This window comes from Dioscorea cayenensis, chromosome 12, assembly GCF_009730915.1.
Source record: "Dioscorea cayenensis subsp. rotundata cultivar TDr96_F1 chromosome 12, TDr96_F1_v2_PseudoChromosome.rev07_lg8_w22 25.fasta, whole genome shotgun sequence".
NCBI lineage: Eukaryota > Viridiplantae > Streptophyta > Magnoliopsida > Dioscoreales > Dioscoreaceae > Dioscorea > Dioscorea cayenensis.
In genome coordinates this window covers 13,889,982-13,909,250 of record NC_052482.1, presented here as the reverse complement: position 1 = coordinate 13,909,250, position 19,269 = coordinate 13,889,982, and the positions used below count along the sequence as shown (strand labels likewise).

At 39.3% G+C, this 19,269-nt stretch overlaps 1 protein-coding gene and 1 non-coding gene across 2 annotated transcripts in view; both read right to left on the bottom strand.

Moving 5' to 3' along the window:
* Positions 1-12,114, bottom strand: part of LOC120273455 (protein LONG AFTER FAR-RED 3) — a 37,653-nt gene extending 25,539 nt beyond the window's left edge. The window contains exons 1-2 of the mRNA XM_039280078.1: positions 11,869-12,114; positions 11,651-11,793 (exon numbers count right to left, since the gene is read on the bottom strand). Coding sequence (XP_039136012.1) covers positions 11,651-11,793; positions 11,869-11,959 — 234 coding nt within the window. The 5' untranslated portion in view covers positions 11,960-12,114. The remainder of the gene's footprint in view (positions 1-11,650; positions 11,794-11,868) is intronic.
* Positions 2,233-2,341, bottom strand: LOC120274395. Its single transcript, XR_005540917.1, has one exon. It is a non-coding gene; the product is annotated as a small nucleolar RNA R71 (small nucleolar RNA).
* Positions 12,115-19,269: the final 7,155 nt, after the last annotated feature.

Sequence of the window (19,269 nt, the reverse complement as noted above, 5' to 3'; positions counted from 1 at the left end):
GGTGAGGCGCCTTCAATGAGGTGAGCATAGGCGAGCGCTTTTTGTCGACCGCCAGGCATTAAAAAGGCGTGCCTCTCTTATTTTTTTTCTTTTTGGTATAGGCTTTTCATTTAATGCTTTCAATTAGTGTTTATTAGAATTCTAAAAAGGCACATTTACTAATAAGGTATGAAATAAATTTAGGGAGGAAAATTAGGTGGTTTTAAAGAGGCACGTTTATTAATAAGGAAATAAATTTAGAGGAGAAAAATTAGGAGATTTAAATGCATAGTTGCTATTTTTTAAAACTAATGATTAAATTAAGGAATTAACTAATCAATTAGAGATAATTGAAGAGATGGCAAAATTAGCACTTGCCATAAAAGTCTGAACAAAAAGAAAAAGGATAGTAATACAATAGCCAAAAAAGAAAAAAACGATGAAGATGGAACAAGTGTTGCACATATAAATTGCATTATAAACATCATGCATTTAGCTAGTATTCATGCATTTTCCCTAGTTTTTATGGTCATTTCCCTTTCTCCTTGTACAATCTACTTTTTCTAGTTATTTTTCATTGTAGGAAGCTGGAATTGGCTGAGAAACCAGAAAGCGGGAAGAAACATGACCCTATCCGTGGTCTCGCGAGAAGTACCGTGGTCCATAAAGTAACTCGGGGCCCAGCCTTTATCTTTTTAGCTATAAAAGAGGACCATAAAGGGGCTCTAAAAGAGGGAAAGATCGGGAAAAGGGGTCAAGGGTCGGAAAGGGAAGAAGGAAGATCTGAAGACCTGGAGAGGGTTGAAAAAGGAAGGAGAGCTGGAAACTGAAGATCAAACCTTGTAGACATCATAGGGAGTTCTCTCAGCTTGTTGTGTTGCTTTCTGCAGACTTTCTTCTCTTTCTATCTTTTTCTTTGTAACTAAGATGGTGTGTGAGTAGAACTTTTCTTAGGTTTGGGATTAACCCAAGGTGTTTTGTGTATGATGTGTTGACACTTTTGTATGGATCTTTTATGCTTAATGGTAGATTTCTTGAGCTGATTTCTGATTTGAGTACACAGCTTGTGATTGTGAAAGCATTGCTTGCTATCTTAGAGATCTAGGTTGGCTGAGAGGTTAACTTGGGTCTTGGAACCTCTTTAATCACCCTGAATATACCGAAAGGTAATTCTTGAGGGTCTTTGCCTTAATCATTGTACTTAATCAGGTTTTGAAGAGATTTATCTACCACGAAAGTAGGAGGTAGCCTAATCAAGGTCTAACTTGTTATCTCTTAAAAGAGAGTGACAAGTAGTTTAGGATTAATGCCCTTCAAGAAATCTACCCAATTATAACCTAGATCCAGCACATCATTCATGTTATACCTTGTGGTGAGTTCCCAACCTAAGTCTATTTTAATCTGAAGAAAGATCCACGACCACGTGTCCCTTCACTACGATTGTGTTTCATTCCTTGTTTCTTGTTGTTCTTAATTCTCACCTTTTTAATTGTCTAGATAATCTCTTGTTGCAATAGGGTTGGTAATTACACTTGGTCCTCGTGGGATCGATACTTATTTACTACTTGGCAAAACCGCTGCGCTTGCGGTTGTGCAACAAGTTCTTAGCGCCGTCTGTCGGGGACTATAGTGTGATATTAATTGAATTGCAACCTGGTTAGACTAGGCATTTTATTCTCTGCTTTTTCCCAATTAGTCCAATTCACTTAACTTGTTTTTGTTTCTTTGCGAGGTTAATTCTCATTCTATGCAAAAGAAATAGAAGTCTTGAAGTCTCGTTAGAACCAGATCAAGAATTTGAGAGGGATTTTCGACTTCAATATCAAAGGAAAGCTAAGCTTAAAGAGTCCTCACAAGCATCAAACATGGAGGATAATAGTAAAAACTTTGAAGGAATTTGCAGCCCCGAGTGCTCAAGGATTGCATTCCGACATTGCAATGCCACCGGTTGAAAGCAAACAATTTTCACTGCGACCCAAGACTCATGTCATTAATTCAAATGAGAATCGGGTTTGGAGGTTCGAAAGATAGAAGATCCACACCTCCATCTCTCGCTTTTTCTCGAATCATGCGACACCGTTAAGCTCAATGGAGTCCCACAGAATGCAGTTAGACTCAGACTTTTTCCATTCTCTTTACGGGACAAGGCTCGAGCTTGGTTACATTCACTACCTGAAGGCTCTATCAAAAACATGGGATCAATTGCTCCAAGTTTTTTTCTTTCTAAGTATTTCCCTGCAAGCAAAAACTGCTCGACTATGGAACCAAATCACTGGGTTTTTATCAAAAGGATGGTGAATCACCTGTATGAAGCTTGGGATAGATTCAAGGAACTTATGAGACTATGCCCACACCATGGCTTGGAGAAATGGTCGGGTTGTGCAAACATTCTAGAGTGGATTAAACTATAACTCTCGCATTTTCGAGTTGATGCTTTGCATCGGGAGGAGCTTTGATGAACAAAAAAAGTGGATGATGCCTATAATTTAATTGAAGACATGGCTCTCAACCATTGCCAATGGGCAAGTGAAAAGAAGCACCACTCCAAAACCTGCGAGGAAGACATGAGGGTGGAGACCTTAAACTTAATTGCGACCAAGGTGGATGCTTTAACTCAAAAAAATTTGACAAACCGAATGCTCCAGTGCCTGATGCTACATGTGAAATCTGTGGTTCCACAGGGACATGTCTAGTCAGAATCGTCAACTCGATCGCATCCCCTCTTCGGGAACCATCGGTGGAGCAAATGAACTATCTCAATTTCAGTCAAAGACCCGTCAATGATCCATTCTCCAACACCTACAACCCTGGTTGGCGAAATCATCCTAATCTTTCCTACAAGAGCAATCAACCTCACTTTGATCAAAACCACAGCTCTAATGTCCCTAGACAGCCACCAGGATTCCAGCAGAGAATTTCCAATCCACAACCTGTGCAGAAATCAAATTTGGAGGCTTTGCTAGAGAATTTTGTTGTAACACAAGCCAAGCAAAATGAAGAGTTTAAGCAACAAGGTCAAGTCATGAATGAAGCAATTCGGCAGCTTACTTCTAAGGTTGATTCCTTGGCTACCCACAACAAAATGCTGGAAAATCAGATTGCTCAACAAGCTAGTTCTTCATCCAGACCCCCAGGGATGTTTCCAGGAAAACCAGAAATTAATCCAAGTGAGCATTGCAAAGCTATAACTCTAAGGAGTGGAAAACAATTGGAAGATCCCAAGTCAAAACAAGCTGAAAATGAAAACATTGGGGTGAATCCAGCTGAAAGAAATGATACACAACAGCAAACGGCTGAACACAACAGTGGAGATGCAGAAAAAGTTGATGAAACACCGAGGTATATACCTCCAAAACCTTACGTGCCACCAGTGCCATTTCCACAAAGGTTAGCCAAGGCCAAGTTGGACAAGCAATTTGGAAAGTTTTTAGAAGTTCTTAAGAAGTTATACATCAACGTTCCTTTCACAGAAGCTTTGCAACAAATGCCATCATATGCGAAATTTTTGAAGGATATTTTGTCTAAGAAAAGAAGATTAGAGGAGTATGAAACAGTGGCATTAACGGAGGAGTGCAGTGCATTAATCCAAAACAAATTGCCTCCAAAACTGAAAGATCCAGGCAGCTTCTCGATTCCATGTGAAATTGGGGCAGCAAGCTTTGAGAAAGCTCTATGTGATCTAGGTGCAAGTGTAAGCTTGATGCCTTTGTCAGTGTGCAAGAAACTAGACATGGGAGAGTTAAAGCCGACAACAATTTCCTTGCAGCTCGCGGATCGATCCGTCAAACATCCAATAGGTATTCTTGAAGACATCCCAATCAAAGGTCGGTAAGTTCTTTGTACCCAGCCCGACTTTGTGGTGTTAGAAATGGAGGAAGACACTCAAATTCCAATCATTCTTGGGAGACCCTTCTTGGCAACTGCAGGGGCACTTATTGATGTTAAAAATGGCAAGCTTTCTTTAACTGTTGGTGAAGAAAAAGTAGAATTTGATTTGGCTAACTCTGTTAAACACTCTTTTGTTGAAAGTTCATGTTGTAGGGTTGATCTACTTGAACAATCTATCAAAGAGGAGTTGCCAAAACACATTTCCAAAGACCCTGTCCAGTTGTGTTTGGTACAAGATGAGCAGAAAGATAATGAAGATGGTGAGAATGAGAAATGTGCACAGCTGCTGCAGTCTAAGAAATTTCCGCAACACCGAGTCTCATAGCGAAATTTTTGGAACCGGTTTCACAGATACACAACCCGAAAGATCGTAAAGCTCCCAAGGTAGAACTAAAACCTCTCCCATCCACTCTCGGTATGAATTTCTTGGACCTAATTCCACATATCCCCGTGATTATTAATGCTCGACCTAAGCAGGGATGGAATCTGAAAAAAACTTCTCAATGAGCTTAAAACTGCACCAAAAAGCCATAGGATACACAATAGATGACTTGAAAGGAATACAACCATCAATTTGCATGCACAGAATTCTACTTGAACCTGATTTTAAACCTTCTATTGAGCACCAAAGAAGACTAAACCCTAATATGAAGGAAGTTGTTAGGAAAGAGGTGCTTAAATTGCTTGATGCCGGTGTGATTTACCCAATTTCCGATAGTGAGTGGGTCAGCCCTGTGCAAGTAGTTCCCAAAAAAGGAGGCATGACTGTTTTGAAAAATGAAAATGATGAATTAATCCCAACTAGAACTGTCACGGGTTGGAGGATGTGCATAGATTATAGGAAATTGAACAAAGCAACAAGGAAAGACCACTACCCACTCCCTTTTATAGATCAAATGCTAGAAAGGTTAGCTAAACACTCTCATTTTTGTTACTTAGATGGATTTTCTGGTTTTTACCAAATTCCTATCCATCCTAGTGACCAACACAAGACCACATTCACTTGCCCTTACGGCACTTTTGCCTATAGGAGGATGCCATTTGGTCTTTGTAATGCTCCCGCCACCTTTCAACGTTGCATGACAGCAATTTTTTCAGATTTTATTGAAAACATCATGGAGATTTTTATGGATGACTTTTCGGTGTATGGCACAACCTTTGATGAATGTTTAGCTAACTTGTCTAAGGTGCTATACAGGTGCCAAGAGATGAACCTCATCCTTAACTGGGAGAAGTGCCATTTCATGGTACAGGACGGTATCGTGCTGGGACATGTGGTGTCCGAACGTGGCATTGAAGTAGACAAAGCGAAGGTGGAAGTCATAGAGAGGATGCAGCCACCTACAACAGTTAAAGCAGTCCGTAGTTTCCTAGGACATGCAGGATTCTATCGGCGCTTTATAAAGGATTTCTCCAAAATTGCAAAACCCTTAACTAATTTGTTAGCTAATGATGTTCCTTTTTGATTTTTAATCATGATCGCTTTTGAATGCGTTCGCAGGTTGAAAAAAAGGCATTAACCACCGCACCAATAATTCAAAGCCCACCGATTGGGAGTTGCCCTTTGAAATCATGTGCGACGCGAGCGACTACGCTGTAGGAGCTGTGCTTGGCCAGCGGAAGGAAAAGAGATTGAATGCAATCTACTATGCAAGCAAAGCGTTAGATGAAGCCCAAGTCAACTATGCCACAACAGAAAAAGAACTCCTGGCGGTTGTGTTCGCTTTTGACAAATTCAGGTCCTTCCTCGTTGGCTCCAAAGTGATAGTATACACAGATCATGCTGCGATCAAATATCTCCTAAGCAAAAAGGATGCAAAGCCAAGGCTAATTAGGTGGATTCTCCTCCTTCAAGAATTCGATCTTGAGATTCGTGATAAGAAAGGTGCAGAAAATGTGGTAGCCGACCACCTCTCAAGATTGCATCAAGTTGTGGAAAAGAATGGAGAGAATGAGCTGGCTATTAACGATGCATTTCCTGATGAACAGTTGCTGAGGATCTCCACAATTGACACTCCATGGTATGCAGATTTTGTGAACTACCTAGTTTGTGGAATTCTGCCACCAGACCTGAAATTCCAGCAGAAGAAAAAGTTCTTTTCAGACTTGAGATACTATTTTTGGGATGAACCATTTCTTTATAAACGATGTGTCGATGGAATACTGGAGGTGTATCCTCGAAGATGAAGCGAGAAAAAGTCTTGTTCCATTGTCACTCTTCATCTTATGGTGGTCGATCGTAGCTCTTCAAAAAGCTAGACCAAAAATACTTCAGTCGGGTTTTATTGGCCTACACTTTTCAAAGACACGAGGAGATTTGTGCTTGCTTGTGATCGTTGTCAAAGAACAAGAAACATTTCAAGAAGGCATGAAATGCCTCTTAATTACATCCTTGAAGTGGAAATCTTTGACGTTTGGGGAATAGATTACATGGGAGTCGTTTCCATCTTCATGCAACAATGAGATATATTCTTGTGGTCGTGGATTACGTTTCCAAATGGGTTGAAGTCTGCTCCATCCCCAACAAATGATGCAGTGACTGTAATTAAGCTCTTCAAACGGGTAATTTTTTTCCAAGATTCGGAGTTCCTAGAGTCATCGCTAAGTGATGGAGGATCACACTTCATAGAAAGACAATTTGAAAGCCTCCTTAGAAAATATGGGGTAACACATAAGATCGCCACACCGTACCACCCTCAAACAAGTGGGCAGACAGAAATTTCAAATAGGAGATCAAAAACATACTTGAGAAAAAGCGGTTTCAACAACAAGAAAGGATTGGTCATCGAAACTTGATGATGCCTTATGGGCATATAGAACGACTCTACAAGACCCCAATCGGGCATGACACCATTTCGTTTAATTTATGGCAAGGCTTGTCATTTGCCAGTTGAATTGGAACACAAGGCATTTTGGGCAGTTAAAGCTCTTAATTTTGATATGAAGACAGCCGGAGATAAGAGGAAGCTTCAATTACAAGAACTGGAAGAATTGAGATTGGATGCCTATGAAAATTCAAAGATGTATAAGGAAAGAACCAAACTGTGGCATGACAAGCAGATTTTTCGCAGAGAATTTCGAGAAGGGGATTTGGTCCTGCTTTTTAATTCACGACTCAAGATTTTTCCGGGGAAATTAAGATCAAGATGGTCAGGACCTTTTGTAGTGACCAAGGTCTTCCCGTATGGCGCTATTGAGGTTCACAGTGCAACAACAGGCACTTTCAAGGTTAATGGGCAAAGACTGAAGCATTACATTGTTGGAGAACCTATTGAGAAAGGGAGAACTTATGTTCTCTCTAACTCCTCCCATCATTGAATAAATGAATAAAAAGGGGTCGTGCTCGTGACCTTAAACGAGCTCCTGTTTTTCCTTTTGATTGTCAGTCTTTGTTTTAATTTTTCTGGTTATGTTACAAATTTTCAATTATATTAGCTGATTTAAGTTCAACTGTTTTCTGCAGGTTCAGAGTTGTCCCAGAGCTCTTTTCAGCTCATTTGATGTTCAATTATACAGACTAGATCACCAGCAGCCAATGCAGACTCGTCTGGGTCACCTTGTATGAAACACAACCGGGGTGCGTCAGGGAACACAGGTGTGGATCGTACGCGGACTGGGAGAATCCAGAAACAGTTTTCCCTCCAAATTTCCAGTCTTCTGCTCCCAATCCCAATGTCCACTCCCACTTTCCACCCACCCCCATCACTTTTTCGCTCGCCCCAAGACTGACCTAAACACTACCTATGCCTTCCCCCAATGATCTTCTTGTCCTTGGCTTTACTCCACATTGCCTTTTTCCTACTACCAAGACACTCTCATAACTCTCCCATCCCATCAACTATCCATCATCCCATCTCCAGCATTCACATATTTTAACACAACCCCCCTCTCCCCCCCCCACTTTTCTCTCAAAGATCAAACCATCAACCTAAAAACTCCATTACTAACTCCATAACCAACCCCCATTCTCACCGGCCTTTTTAACAATCTCACCGAGGTTCAGTCGTGACGACTTTCATCATGCGAGACCGGAGAACGCCGCAGACATGTCTGCAACCAGACTCCGCAACCTCCTCCCGTGAGCCACCCCTAACATTGAGCAGTGCTTAACGCTTCCACTCAACACATCATATTCAAGGATGCTTTCCAAAGGAATAGGTACCGAAGTTCTTTCTAAACGGAAAAATCATCCCAACCGGTATGTTGATGACAATCTTCTCCGCACCTGGGTATCCTTGATGATGTATATTGGATGGTAGGCAACCTAGGGTGGACCGCATTTGTCAACATGAGATTCCCCCACTTACGAACGCCTCACCCTAGAGTTCTTAAGCTCAGTTGATGTCCATGTCTGTACGGTCGAGTAGTGACGAAGGTGAAATCACATTTAGACTCCTCAACCGGGATTTTTAAGCTTAATTTGGCTCAATTTAACCACATTTTCGGTCTTCCAACTGGTGGTGACGCAGGACACCCTAAAGACTTTGATGCCATCGACTTTTTGGCACACCTCACCAATGAACCCAAATATGAACCCTCAACTGCTAGGGCAACCAGTCTTAGGAATCCATGTTTCCGCTACATTCATCGTATTATGGCCCTTACTTTGTTTGGTCGTGGTGAGTGTGAGGCCATTGTTAGGCAGTCCGAGCTCATGTTTCTCTGGGCAATGCTCCCACAACACCCCTTTTAGACACCTTTGGGTTCCCACTTGGCTCGTCAATTTGCTAAAGTAGGCAAGGCTTCCTCAGGAGACATTGTCCTTGGTGGTCTTATTACTCCTATTGCCTTTGCTTTTCATCGTGACTGCCTCCGCTTCGGAGTATTCCAGTGCAATATTCGGTTGGACATGGAAGCTTGCATTGCTATGAAGATGATCGTCGAAAAGAAGTCGATGTCCACTACCTCATTCTCAAAGGGACACCACGTTATCCTCTTCCCGACCCCACTCGAGCGGACCAACGTCCATGCCTGCGACAACCGGGATTTCTGGCTCGAACCCTCTTGCACCACAACATGCTAGAAATCCCCCTGCGAACAAGCTCCACAACCCCCTGCAGATTCCACGGATCGCAGACTATCTCCCACGCATCATGATCGCCTTGACTCCATCTAGCTTTGAACAACAAGCACGTGCCAATCTTAAACCCGGCTTCAAAGAACAAACTAATTCAATCTACGAATGGCTAGTCGAGCAAGGCCACTTTCCTCCTCCACGTTGATCCCGGTCGGTTCTCTACTCCCCCATTTGCTTACTTTTAATTAATTTCTTAACATCGAGGGCAATGCTTGAAGTAGGCTTGGGGAGTTAGTTTAGTAGTTGCATTGCATCTTTTCATACATCCCTCATGCGCACTTGCATTTGCATATTTATCTTGAGTTGATTTCAAAAAGGACTTGTCATCGAGAATTCTATGATGAATTGTGTAGCATGACACAAAAAAAGGCCATGGAATAGATTTTTCTTATCTAATAGTGATTGGATCATGCGACTTGCATTTGCATGAGTCTAACTTTGCTAATCTCATTGCTTATGATCTTGCATTTTAATTTAGTATATACATTTGCAATGGGTTCTTCTTGAGATTTTGTGATCCCATAGCATTCTCTTTGCCTAAGTTAAGTTCTCAAATAAGAGGGAAATGATATAGGTGATGTTTTGAATTTTGAACTGAAAATTGATCAATCACATCCTATGTTAGTCGGACAAAGAATTGAGATCAATGAATGGTTAAAGAAATCCTATTGATCCCTCTAATAAGCAACTTGGCATGAATTGTGTAAGGGAGTTCTATGAAGTCTCTAAGACTCATTGCATCTATATATCCTATCTTAAATTTCGGGACCATTTTGCATGTGAGGTGAATCAAGTTCTTTTGTGATGCTCGTGTACGATCTATCCTATGGGACAAGTCGAATTACTCCATGACCTTTATGAACTCTATTCATAAGTTATGCTTGTGTCCCGTGCTAGATAATGTCATCATTTGAATTCGTTAACTTCCCTTGTCATGTTGTCTAAATTGTAACATTGCTTGAGGGCAAGCAAAATTCAGGCTTGGGGGAGTTTGTTGCACATATAAATTGCATTATAAACATCATGCATTTAGCTAGTATTCATGCATTTTCCCTAGTTTTTATGGTCATTTCCCTTTCTCCTTGTACAATCTACTTTTTCTAGTTATTTTCATTGTAGGAAGCTGGAATTGGCTGAGAAACCTGGAAACTGGGAAGAAACACAGCCTATCTGTGGTCTGCGAGAAGTACCTGTGGTCCATAAAGTAACTGGGGCCCAGCCTTTATCTTTTGGCTATAAAGAGGACCATAAAGGGGCTCTAAAAGAGGGGGAAAGATCGGGGAAAAGGGGGTCAAGGGTCGGAAAGGGAAGAAGGAAAAATCAAGACACGGAGAGGGTTGAAGAAGGAAGGAGAGTCGAAACTCAAGATCAAACCTTGTAGACATCATAGGGAGTTCTCTCGACTTGTTGTGTTGCTTTCTGCAGACTTTCTTCTCTTTCTATCTTTTTCTTTGTAACTAAGATGGTGTGTGAGTAGAACTTTTCTTAGGTTTGGGATTAACCCAAGGTGTTTTGTGTATGATGTGTTGACACTTTTGTATGGATCTTTTATGCTTAATGGTAGATTTCTTGAGCTGATTTCTGATTTGAGTACACAGCTTGTGATTGTGAAAGCATTGCTTGCTATCTTAGAGATCTAGGTTGGCTGAGAGGTTAACTTGGGTCTTGGAACCTCTTTAATCACCCTGAATATACCGAAAGGTAATTCTTGAGGGTCTTTGCCTTAATCATTGTACTTAATCAGGTTTTGAAGAGGTTTATCTACCACGAAAGTAGGAGGTAGCCTAATCAAGGTCTAACTTGTTATCTCTTGAAAGAGAGTGACAAGTAGTTTAGGATTAATGCCCTTCAAGAAATCTACCCAATTATAACCTAGATCCAACACATCGTTCATATTATACCTTGTGGTGAGTTCCCAAACCTAAGTTTATATTAGCCTCGAAAGTACGATCCGCCACCGTGTCCCTTCAACCCTCGATTGTGTTTCATTCCTTGTTTCTTGTTGTTCTTAATTCTCACCTTTTTAATTGTCTAGATAATCTCTTGTTGCAATAGGTTGGTAATTACACTTGGTCCTCGTGGGATCGATACTTATTTACTACTTGGCAAAACCGTGCGCTTGCGGTTGTGCAACAACAAGGTTGGTGTTTTGGTGGAAGCATGTGACTTTAATTATTCTAAAAATTATATATATATATATATATAAACTAGTGCTTTTCTTGTGGCGCCTCTCGCATCAGGCAATAAAATGTCTTAGCGCCTTAAGAGCGCCTAGCACTTTTAATTACGCTGAAGAATGGTTAAGCAACCAAGTTCTTGAAACCCTATTATCATCTTTCTTAAGCTACAAATCCTTTCTACCTAGACAGCAGACATTGAGATGATTCTGAAACAGTAACTCAACAAACCACTTTAACCAGCCTTGCCACATTTCACTCATAGTTTGTACAAGAATCACAGGGTTACCAGGTTTAAAAAACCACTACTTTCATAAGCATGCTGATCCACATAATAATTTAGTAAATTTGAGCCAGTGAGCAACAAAGGATAATTTTTTCATCTGCACCAAATTTAAATCAATGGATCATCCAGAAAACATGCTTTATAAAAAGTGAGACCAAATGCATCACTTCTTACTCAAGGGAAAAAAAGTAAGATTACTAAGCATAAGAATCCCAGAAAAAGGGAAAAGATATAAGGAGTCACCTTTATGTCGGAATAGTTCCCAACTCGCAAAATTCGGCCATTCCGGATGGCCATGGCTTCTGCAAAAGGTAGGACCGGATCACTGGTGTAGATGGTGGCGTCCACCACAACCACATCAGCAGTAATGACTTCCGCCCATCTCCCTGTAGCCAATTTAAAACCAAGAATGTTAAGCATGAAGATTTAGGGTAGAAGAGAAAGAAATGGGGTTCATTGACATGTGGTGCTGAGCCTGGAGCGGAGAAGGATGGCCAAGAAAGCAATCACAGGGGCGGAGAGAATTGTGAGGAAATTTTTCACCATCGCCATCGACGACGAGAGACGAAGAGGAAAAATCCCACCCTGCAAACGAAGCCCTTGGTACGCCCACTTGGAGTTTTAACGAGGCTTAGCAAGGGATGGTTTTCACTCCAACACGGACCACAACATTAGATCACTGACGATCAATTTGGTTTACAGGAAAGGGTAAATGAAAAATGGAATGAGAAGGGTATAGAATTGAGAACTGAAAAAGATAAATAAATAAATAAATAAGAGGACGAGGAAATATTATAAAATTATTTTTTATATTTTTAATGTAAATTAATAACATTATGTATAAAAAAAATGAGTCATGATTAGTTATAAATAATTTTATTTATTTTATAAAATTTTTTGAATATCATCGTTTATTTTAATCATTATAATTACATATTTTATTTACATAATTTATTTTAATTATTATTCACTTTAATTAGTATAATAAATTATCTAAATTAATAAATTTTATTTAAAGTAAACAAATACTCCCTCCGTTTCTTTTTATATTAATCGAATCTCACATACTAAGAAATCTAGTTATTTCACAAACTTTTTATAAAAAATTAGTTATCTTTCCAAAATTACCCCTAAATTTATATCTTCATATTTCTCTCTCATATTTAATTCCAAAAAGATAATTGAATAGAGTGTTAATGATAATTTTAGAAAAAAAAACTAATAAATACTTCTTGATATTAGAAAAATAACAAATAAAAAGAACATGGATTTACGACATATAAAAAGGAACTGAGGGAATAACTAACAAGAAATACTCAAATTTTCTTGATTTATCAAATAGTTTGAATGCAATTATTGACTTTAATTATTATGATCCTTATATATTTTAATTATATAATTCACAAGAATCATTACTATTTTATTTAGTATAAATTTCAAGTGGAAAATATTTAATAATCCCCATAAAGTTTGAACTTTCTCAATAAATCCCTTTGTATTTGCACTTTTCTTAAAGGTCCCGCTTTTATTGAATTATTCTTTTTCAATCCAGATTCCTGAAACAGTATTAAAGATGGGAGTTAAGTGGCACTCGAAATTACTAGATTTCCCCTGAGTGAAGAAAACTTCTCCAATCACACGAAATGACCAAAATGCCCTCTAACATCTTGAAAACCCCCCATGATTAGACAGTTAGATTTACGAATGGTTGGGATCCGCGAACCCTTTCTCCACCGAAGGCACAACTATTCGTCTTCTACTTATTGTGCTAAAGCCGGTGGGAGAATGATACTCCCTTTATCTAACCACAAGTGCACAGGTCGTACAAGTAGTAAAGTGTACCCAAATGGGTCGGGTAATCAAATCCTCAGGGACTGGTATAGCTCTCAATACTCACTCTATTTTTAATATCTAATTGATTCAAGAGATTGGATGAGAACTAGCTTACATCGATTAAAAAAATACAAGAAGAGATAAGAAAGAGAGATAGGGTTTTGGGTTGAAAAGATAATAGCGGGAAGGACAGTGCCCCAGATTAATCCCCTTGACAAATGTATTGACTAGGCAACAATTACATGTACATCTCCTTGGACCGTGGTGACCATCTACGGAGGGTTTGATAACATACGTCTTCACTCATGGCTTGGAGCGGACTTAACCCCTTCCTTAATGTGTGCCCTAGCTAGACGGAACAATAGATGATCCTCTAGATAGCAGATAAGCAACTAAGGTTAGCATGCTTTTTGATTACAACTGCAACTACGGGGAACATGCATGCCACATCAATGCTCACACAGATAGCGCCTATTCCCAGGTCGAGTTTTGCAATATACAAACATCAAGGCAATCAACACAAAGATGAACAATCATTATAAACAAGAAGGGGATCACAAAGAAACTCAATAATCAAAGCAACTAATGTCAATATATCAAAAGTCAAGGTTCATAATCCAGGGCACCGAAAGACGGTTAACCCCTTATGGTTCTACAATGCATCAAAGAAAAGCAACAAGGGAAAAGAATGATATCCATAAGAATCCCTTCTTGCTTCATAATCCTTATTGAAGAGTGCTATAAGATAATCTTACCGGCTTCCTCCAATCCACGATAATCTCTCCACCAGATCTGGCCCTAAATAATACTAAGCTCTACCTTACCCTGTGCCTCCAGAAAGAAGAAAGAAGATCCCACAAAATCTAACTTTAGGGTTTAAAAACACCTTTCCTGATGCAAGCAGGGCCATGCACTTGGGCGTGCTCTTGACCGTGCTTTCTTTCAAGTGTTTTGCGAATAGTTTCAGCGTGATTCCAGAAAAGTGCATGGGCTTAAGCACACCCGTGCTTCGACGGCACACTGGTTCTAGGAGCAGTAGGACCATGCTCGTGACTGTATGAAAATCCTAGTAAAGTGCATGGGCGTAAGCACGCCCATGCTTTCTGACCGTACTCCCTCAGCACAATGGTGCTTTGAGTAGTGAAACCATGCTTTCTGATTTGTGCAGATCTCGGTAAAGTACACAGACTTAAGCACGCCCGTGCTTACTAATTGTGCTTCCAAGCATGGGTGTGCTTAGTCAGTTATGGTGGAATTTTCTAAGTCCTAAAAACAGAATGGTCTGAAGCAAGGGTATGCTTCCTGATTGTGGTTGTCCAGAAAAGTGCATTATAATACTGTTTTGTGCCCAAATTCAACTATATTCATTTCTTTTTAATCCAAAGCCTAATTATCTACAATAATTAACAAACATACCTTAAGTAGCATGGGTCTATACAAAAACATGCTAAAAGAACAAAAGAATCATGCAATAGGGTATATAAAATATCTATATATAATGCATTCATTAGAGAACATTTTCCCTGCAGTAGTCTTCCTAACGACATTCATCATTCGTCTTCTCCGAATCCATTACTCTCTTGTTGAAGATATTTCATCGACATCCTCCAAGGAAAATCCCAGGCGAGAATTGAGAACACATGGTTGGATCGGGCCTTCAAGCAAGATGACAATTATGTTGTGTGTTGTATAGTTTTAGTGTTTGCGGTTGGGATGTTTATCACCTGTGTAGCATTAATCAGTTTATGTGCAAAATGGGACATTTTGTGATGTGTATATAATTATATTTGTCATTCTGGATGTCTATTTCCCTCTGAATTATTTTCGCTTTCGGTGTAAAATATGGTGTTTGTGTTTCAATTATTAACTGATTATGTGGATTTTTTTTATGACAATAGAAGATGGCAACAAATACACCCCTTGCATATGATCGCAAGTGCATGAGTTATTCAAGTAATAAAGTGTACCTAACGGGTCGAGTGGTCGAATCCACAAAGAACAGGAGTACTAGTAAAACTGAACCTTGCTACCTAGCCTAAAAAATGGAATGAGTGTGTGAATGATCAATTTCATAAACAAGCAATTGAGGAAAGAGAAGTAGGCAAATAGAGAAGCAGAGAGGAATCAGTCAAGATAGATGGAGTACCTGAATAATGCTCCCCTAGGATTCTTATGTTAAGTGCAAGACTAAAATTATGCTTTTTAAATTAAGATTAATTGAGTTGTGGAAATCTAAAAGCACACCGGTCCCAAACCTAAGGTCAACCGATAACTAGTTCTCTACGAGGTCCTAGTGGAGAGAAAGCTCTCGATGCCTCACACCATATATGACTGCTTAGAGTTCTAAGGATTATAAATGGTAAACCCTATTCCTTGATGTAGATCTAAGCCTTTGGACCATGTGAAAAATCCCTAATACCATATAAGGTCCTAGTGTAGATCTTTTGACGCCTTACACCATATATGATTGCTAAGAGCTCTTGGAATATAGAGGTAGATTAAACCAAACTGAAGGGGAAAAAGGTGCTTTGCTACCTCTCAATCTTCTTCAAACTTGGTAAATCTAATCCTAATGGTGATGGTCAATCGTCACTAAGATGATTAGGTGTAGCTCTCAACCCTAGTGTCACTCTAGAGAAAAGCAATCACAAAGCACACAATATTAAAACTCAAATGCATACTCAATTAAAGAAAATGTAATGAAAGTCTATAAAATCAATAAATCCTAGGGTTTACATTTCCAAGTACCCACTAGGGTTTAGCTCTTCATGGCGCAATACAATATGCAATCAATCAATCAATCAATGAAAACACATGAAAACCATAAGGAAAATTCCCTTTAGATCCGTACTGATGGTCTACAAGAGTTCCTCCGATGAAGCTAGGGCACATCTCTCCAAATCGATGTCATCGACATTTCCCCGATGGCTAATGAAAGAATCCATGAAAGCTCGTGAAGAAGCACTCCCTTGAGTGCAAAGACCTCCTCTCCAAAAACCTAGCCGACTTCACCCTAAAACTTGTGGGAAAAAATGTGGAATAACCCTTTGAGTGGCCTTTTTATAAGTGAAACCTAGGGATCCATACGGCCTCACCACGCCCATGTGAAGGGTGTATGAAATTCAACCAACTGCTACAGTGCTTTTCTACATTATTTTTCAGCAATAATTTACTGCAATGTTTGCTACAGTACTCGCAAATTTTCTTTGGGGGGCCACACGGGCGTGTGGAAGGGTATGTGGGGTTTTATCTCTCCAAATGGCTGAGATAACTCCTAAAAAGTGCCCCCAAGCTGGTACACGCACACATGACTACCTATGTGCCCTACTAACATGTCAATCAGCTTCTAAAATCTCAAAAGTTGGCACATATGCGCTTGTAGATGATCCAACTTAAGTGTTCATCCCTGAAGCATGCTAAATCATCTTAGAAATGTCTCCACAACCCTTTCTTTGCTTCTTTCTCATCAATTCCCTTCGTATGCCCTAATTGCACAAAAGAACACAAACACATGCTATTAATAAAAATACCTTAATATAATCATACTCAAAGTGCATAAAAAATGTGAATAGATATATATCAAACAAGCACTTATCATCCATGATACTACTAAATGCATGTCGTTATCTTGCTCCTGTAGTGGAAATGATCTCGGAGTTGAGGGAAAAAATGAAGCGGTCGCACTGGGAGATACTCTGAAAAATGCCTTTTGGTCATTTAATAGATGTGCACTTATGATGCAGGAGAGAGATGTTCTTGATGCGCTGTTATAGGTTTATAATGATCACAACCAGTGCTTCAAGATATGAGAGAGCATGCTGCCATTTAGGGCATAAGATGTGGCACTCATTCATAGCCCTGTGATGGAGATATTGTATCCTTCAAGCACGAGAGGGTCTAATCTGAGTTTAAGCAGATGATTCTAAGTAAGATGCATAACCATCACACTTCAAGGTCAGCCCTACCAAAAGATAAATTGAGCCCAATGAATCTAGTAACATACTAGACGTCATAAGCACATCGTGACCATGATACCTCAAGTCTAAGGCCCACTCATATGATCATAAGCAACAATCCCAATCATTAACTGTCAAAGAGTAAAACCCATATGATTGGATTGTTGTAAGTCATGTTGGAATACACCAATCCCAGTGATGTATTTATAACATATACTCACACTATTCTATAGTGTTTAACTAGCACTATTTGGCAAAGTATATGTCATACAATTCCTTACAAATCTTTAATGCCCAATTAAAGATTCTTTGATTTGTAAACTATTTAAGTGTATAAGTACTAAACCCTTCTAGTTCTCCCCTCCTTATCCAATAAAAATTAGAAGGTTTAACTTAATATACAAGGACTATAATGTTCAAAACTTTTAAATGCCAACACATGATTTATTTGAACATCAAAATAAATGCCTACTAATAATAATAAGAATGTATAATACAAATGAAATGCCCTAAAATAAGTTTCCTCATTGGTATTTGAAGACATAATCCTAACAGTATACACATGAGATCCCCTCCTAACTAAAAGGAAAATCTCTGGTAATGATGAAATCAACCATGGCGCCATTATTTGCTTCTCCGATGGAGATTGGAGAATCCTCTTGGTATTCATAATGCAATGAGATGTCCATTAGTTTGAAAACCTCATCAGTGTGGTGTCAGAGCGAGGGGTGCTAGAAGGAGTTTCAAATTCTATCCGAATCAGCGAAAATCTTAAAAACTCACACACAAGTGTTGCTTTTTGAGTGGCGGTGAAAATTGCATATTCTCTTGAGCACCAGCGAAAGCAATTGGTCTCCGATCTATAGAAGTGACTGATGAGGCAAAACATCACTGTAGAGTTTATTAACTCCCACATACATGCCCAAGAAAACTCACCGAACTTCGTCGCTTAGGCGGGAAAGACAATAACAAGTAGACAAAGAGTTGAGTCTGATAAGTCATTGCATAAGCCTCATGTAACCATTGGTCCAAGGAAGGCAACCTCAACATAGGTGTCTTGAGCCACGGCACCTGTACAATAGTAGATGAGTAAATGTGTCAAAACCCCTGTAGCCAAACTGGACAAGCTAGTTGCCACTAGATGGTCTATCCTCCCATGTTTGAAGACTCACCCAAAAATTGGGAGAGCTTGGATAAACATACAAGGTCCGATGATCGGGTCTTGGACAAAATAAAAAGAGCGCATTTTAAAAATGGGCTTGGTCTGGTTCATTGTCAAAAGCCTTGGCCGGTGTGAGTTATCATATATATTTATTAATTAATTTTGTATATACTTATACATATAATGGTTTGAATTTCCATTGATTATTTAGCAATTATTTTTGTATATACTTATATAATATATATTTATTGTTGATTGTCATTGATTATAATAGTTTGAATTTTAGTTTTTGTGATTGAATAAAGATGTGCATTTCGTACTTCAATTTTAATGTGTTTTGTAGAATAAAATTTGGTCATGTTCACAGATTAATATTATTGTTAATATTTTTTATAACTTATTCATTATTTGATGAAAAAGTTTTTTGGGCTGGCTTGGGTAAGCCTTGGTTAAAGGTCATAAAATTTTGGCAAATTTCGACAAAAGTTAAGGCTCATATTATTGGGTTGGGTGGGGCTTGGACTAGCTTAAATTTTAGTAATTATGCACTCAGCCCAGCTTGAACCTGGTCTGGCCCAACCCATGGACAGGTTTAGTTGGCAGTAAGGATTACATCAATCCCTTGCATGGTGGAAAAGAAAGGGTGTGTGATGATTTACTATGCACTCTCTCCTCACAACAAGCACTGAGTTTGAAAAAAGGTCGACTGACTTCATAGCTAAACAAGTTGGATCAGCTCTAAAGCAAGGTTTGGTTGAACCAGCTTGATAACTAAGTATGGGTTTGACAAAGAGCGAACTTTATGTTGCATATGAACTGGTAGGATCATATTTAAACAAATCCCAATACGTATCCTTTTGAATGACTTGAACTACTCATCCCAGCAAATCGACCAATTTGAGATAGAACAC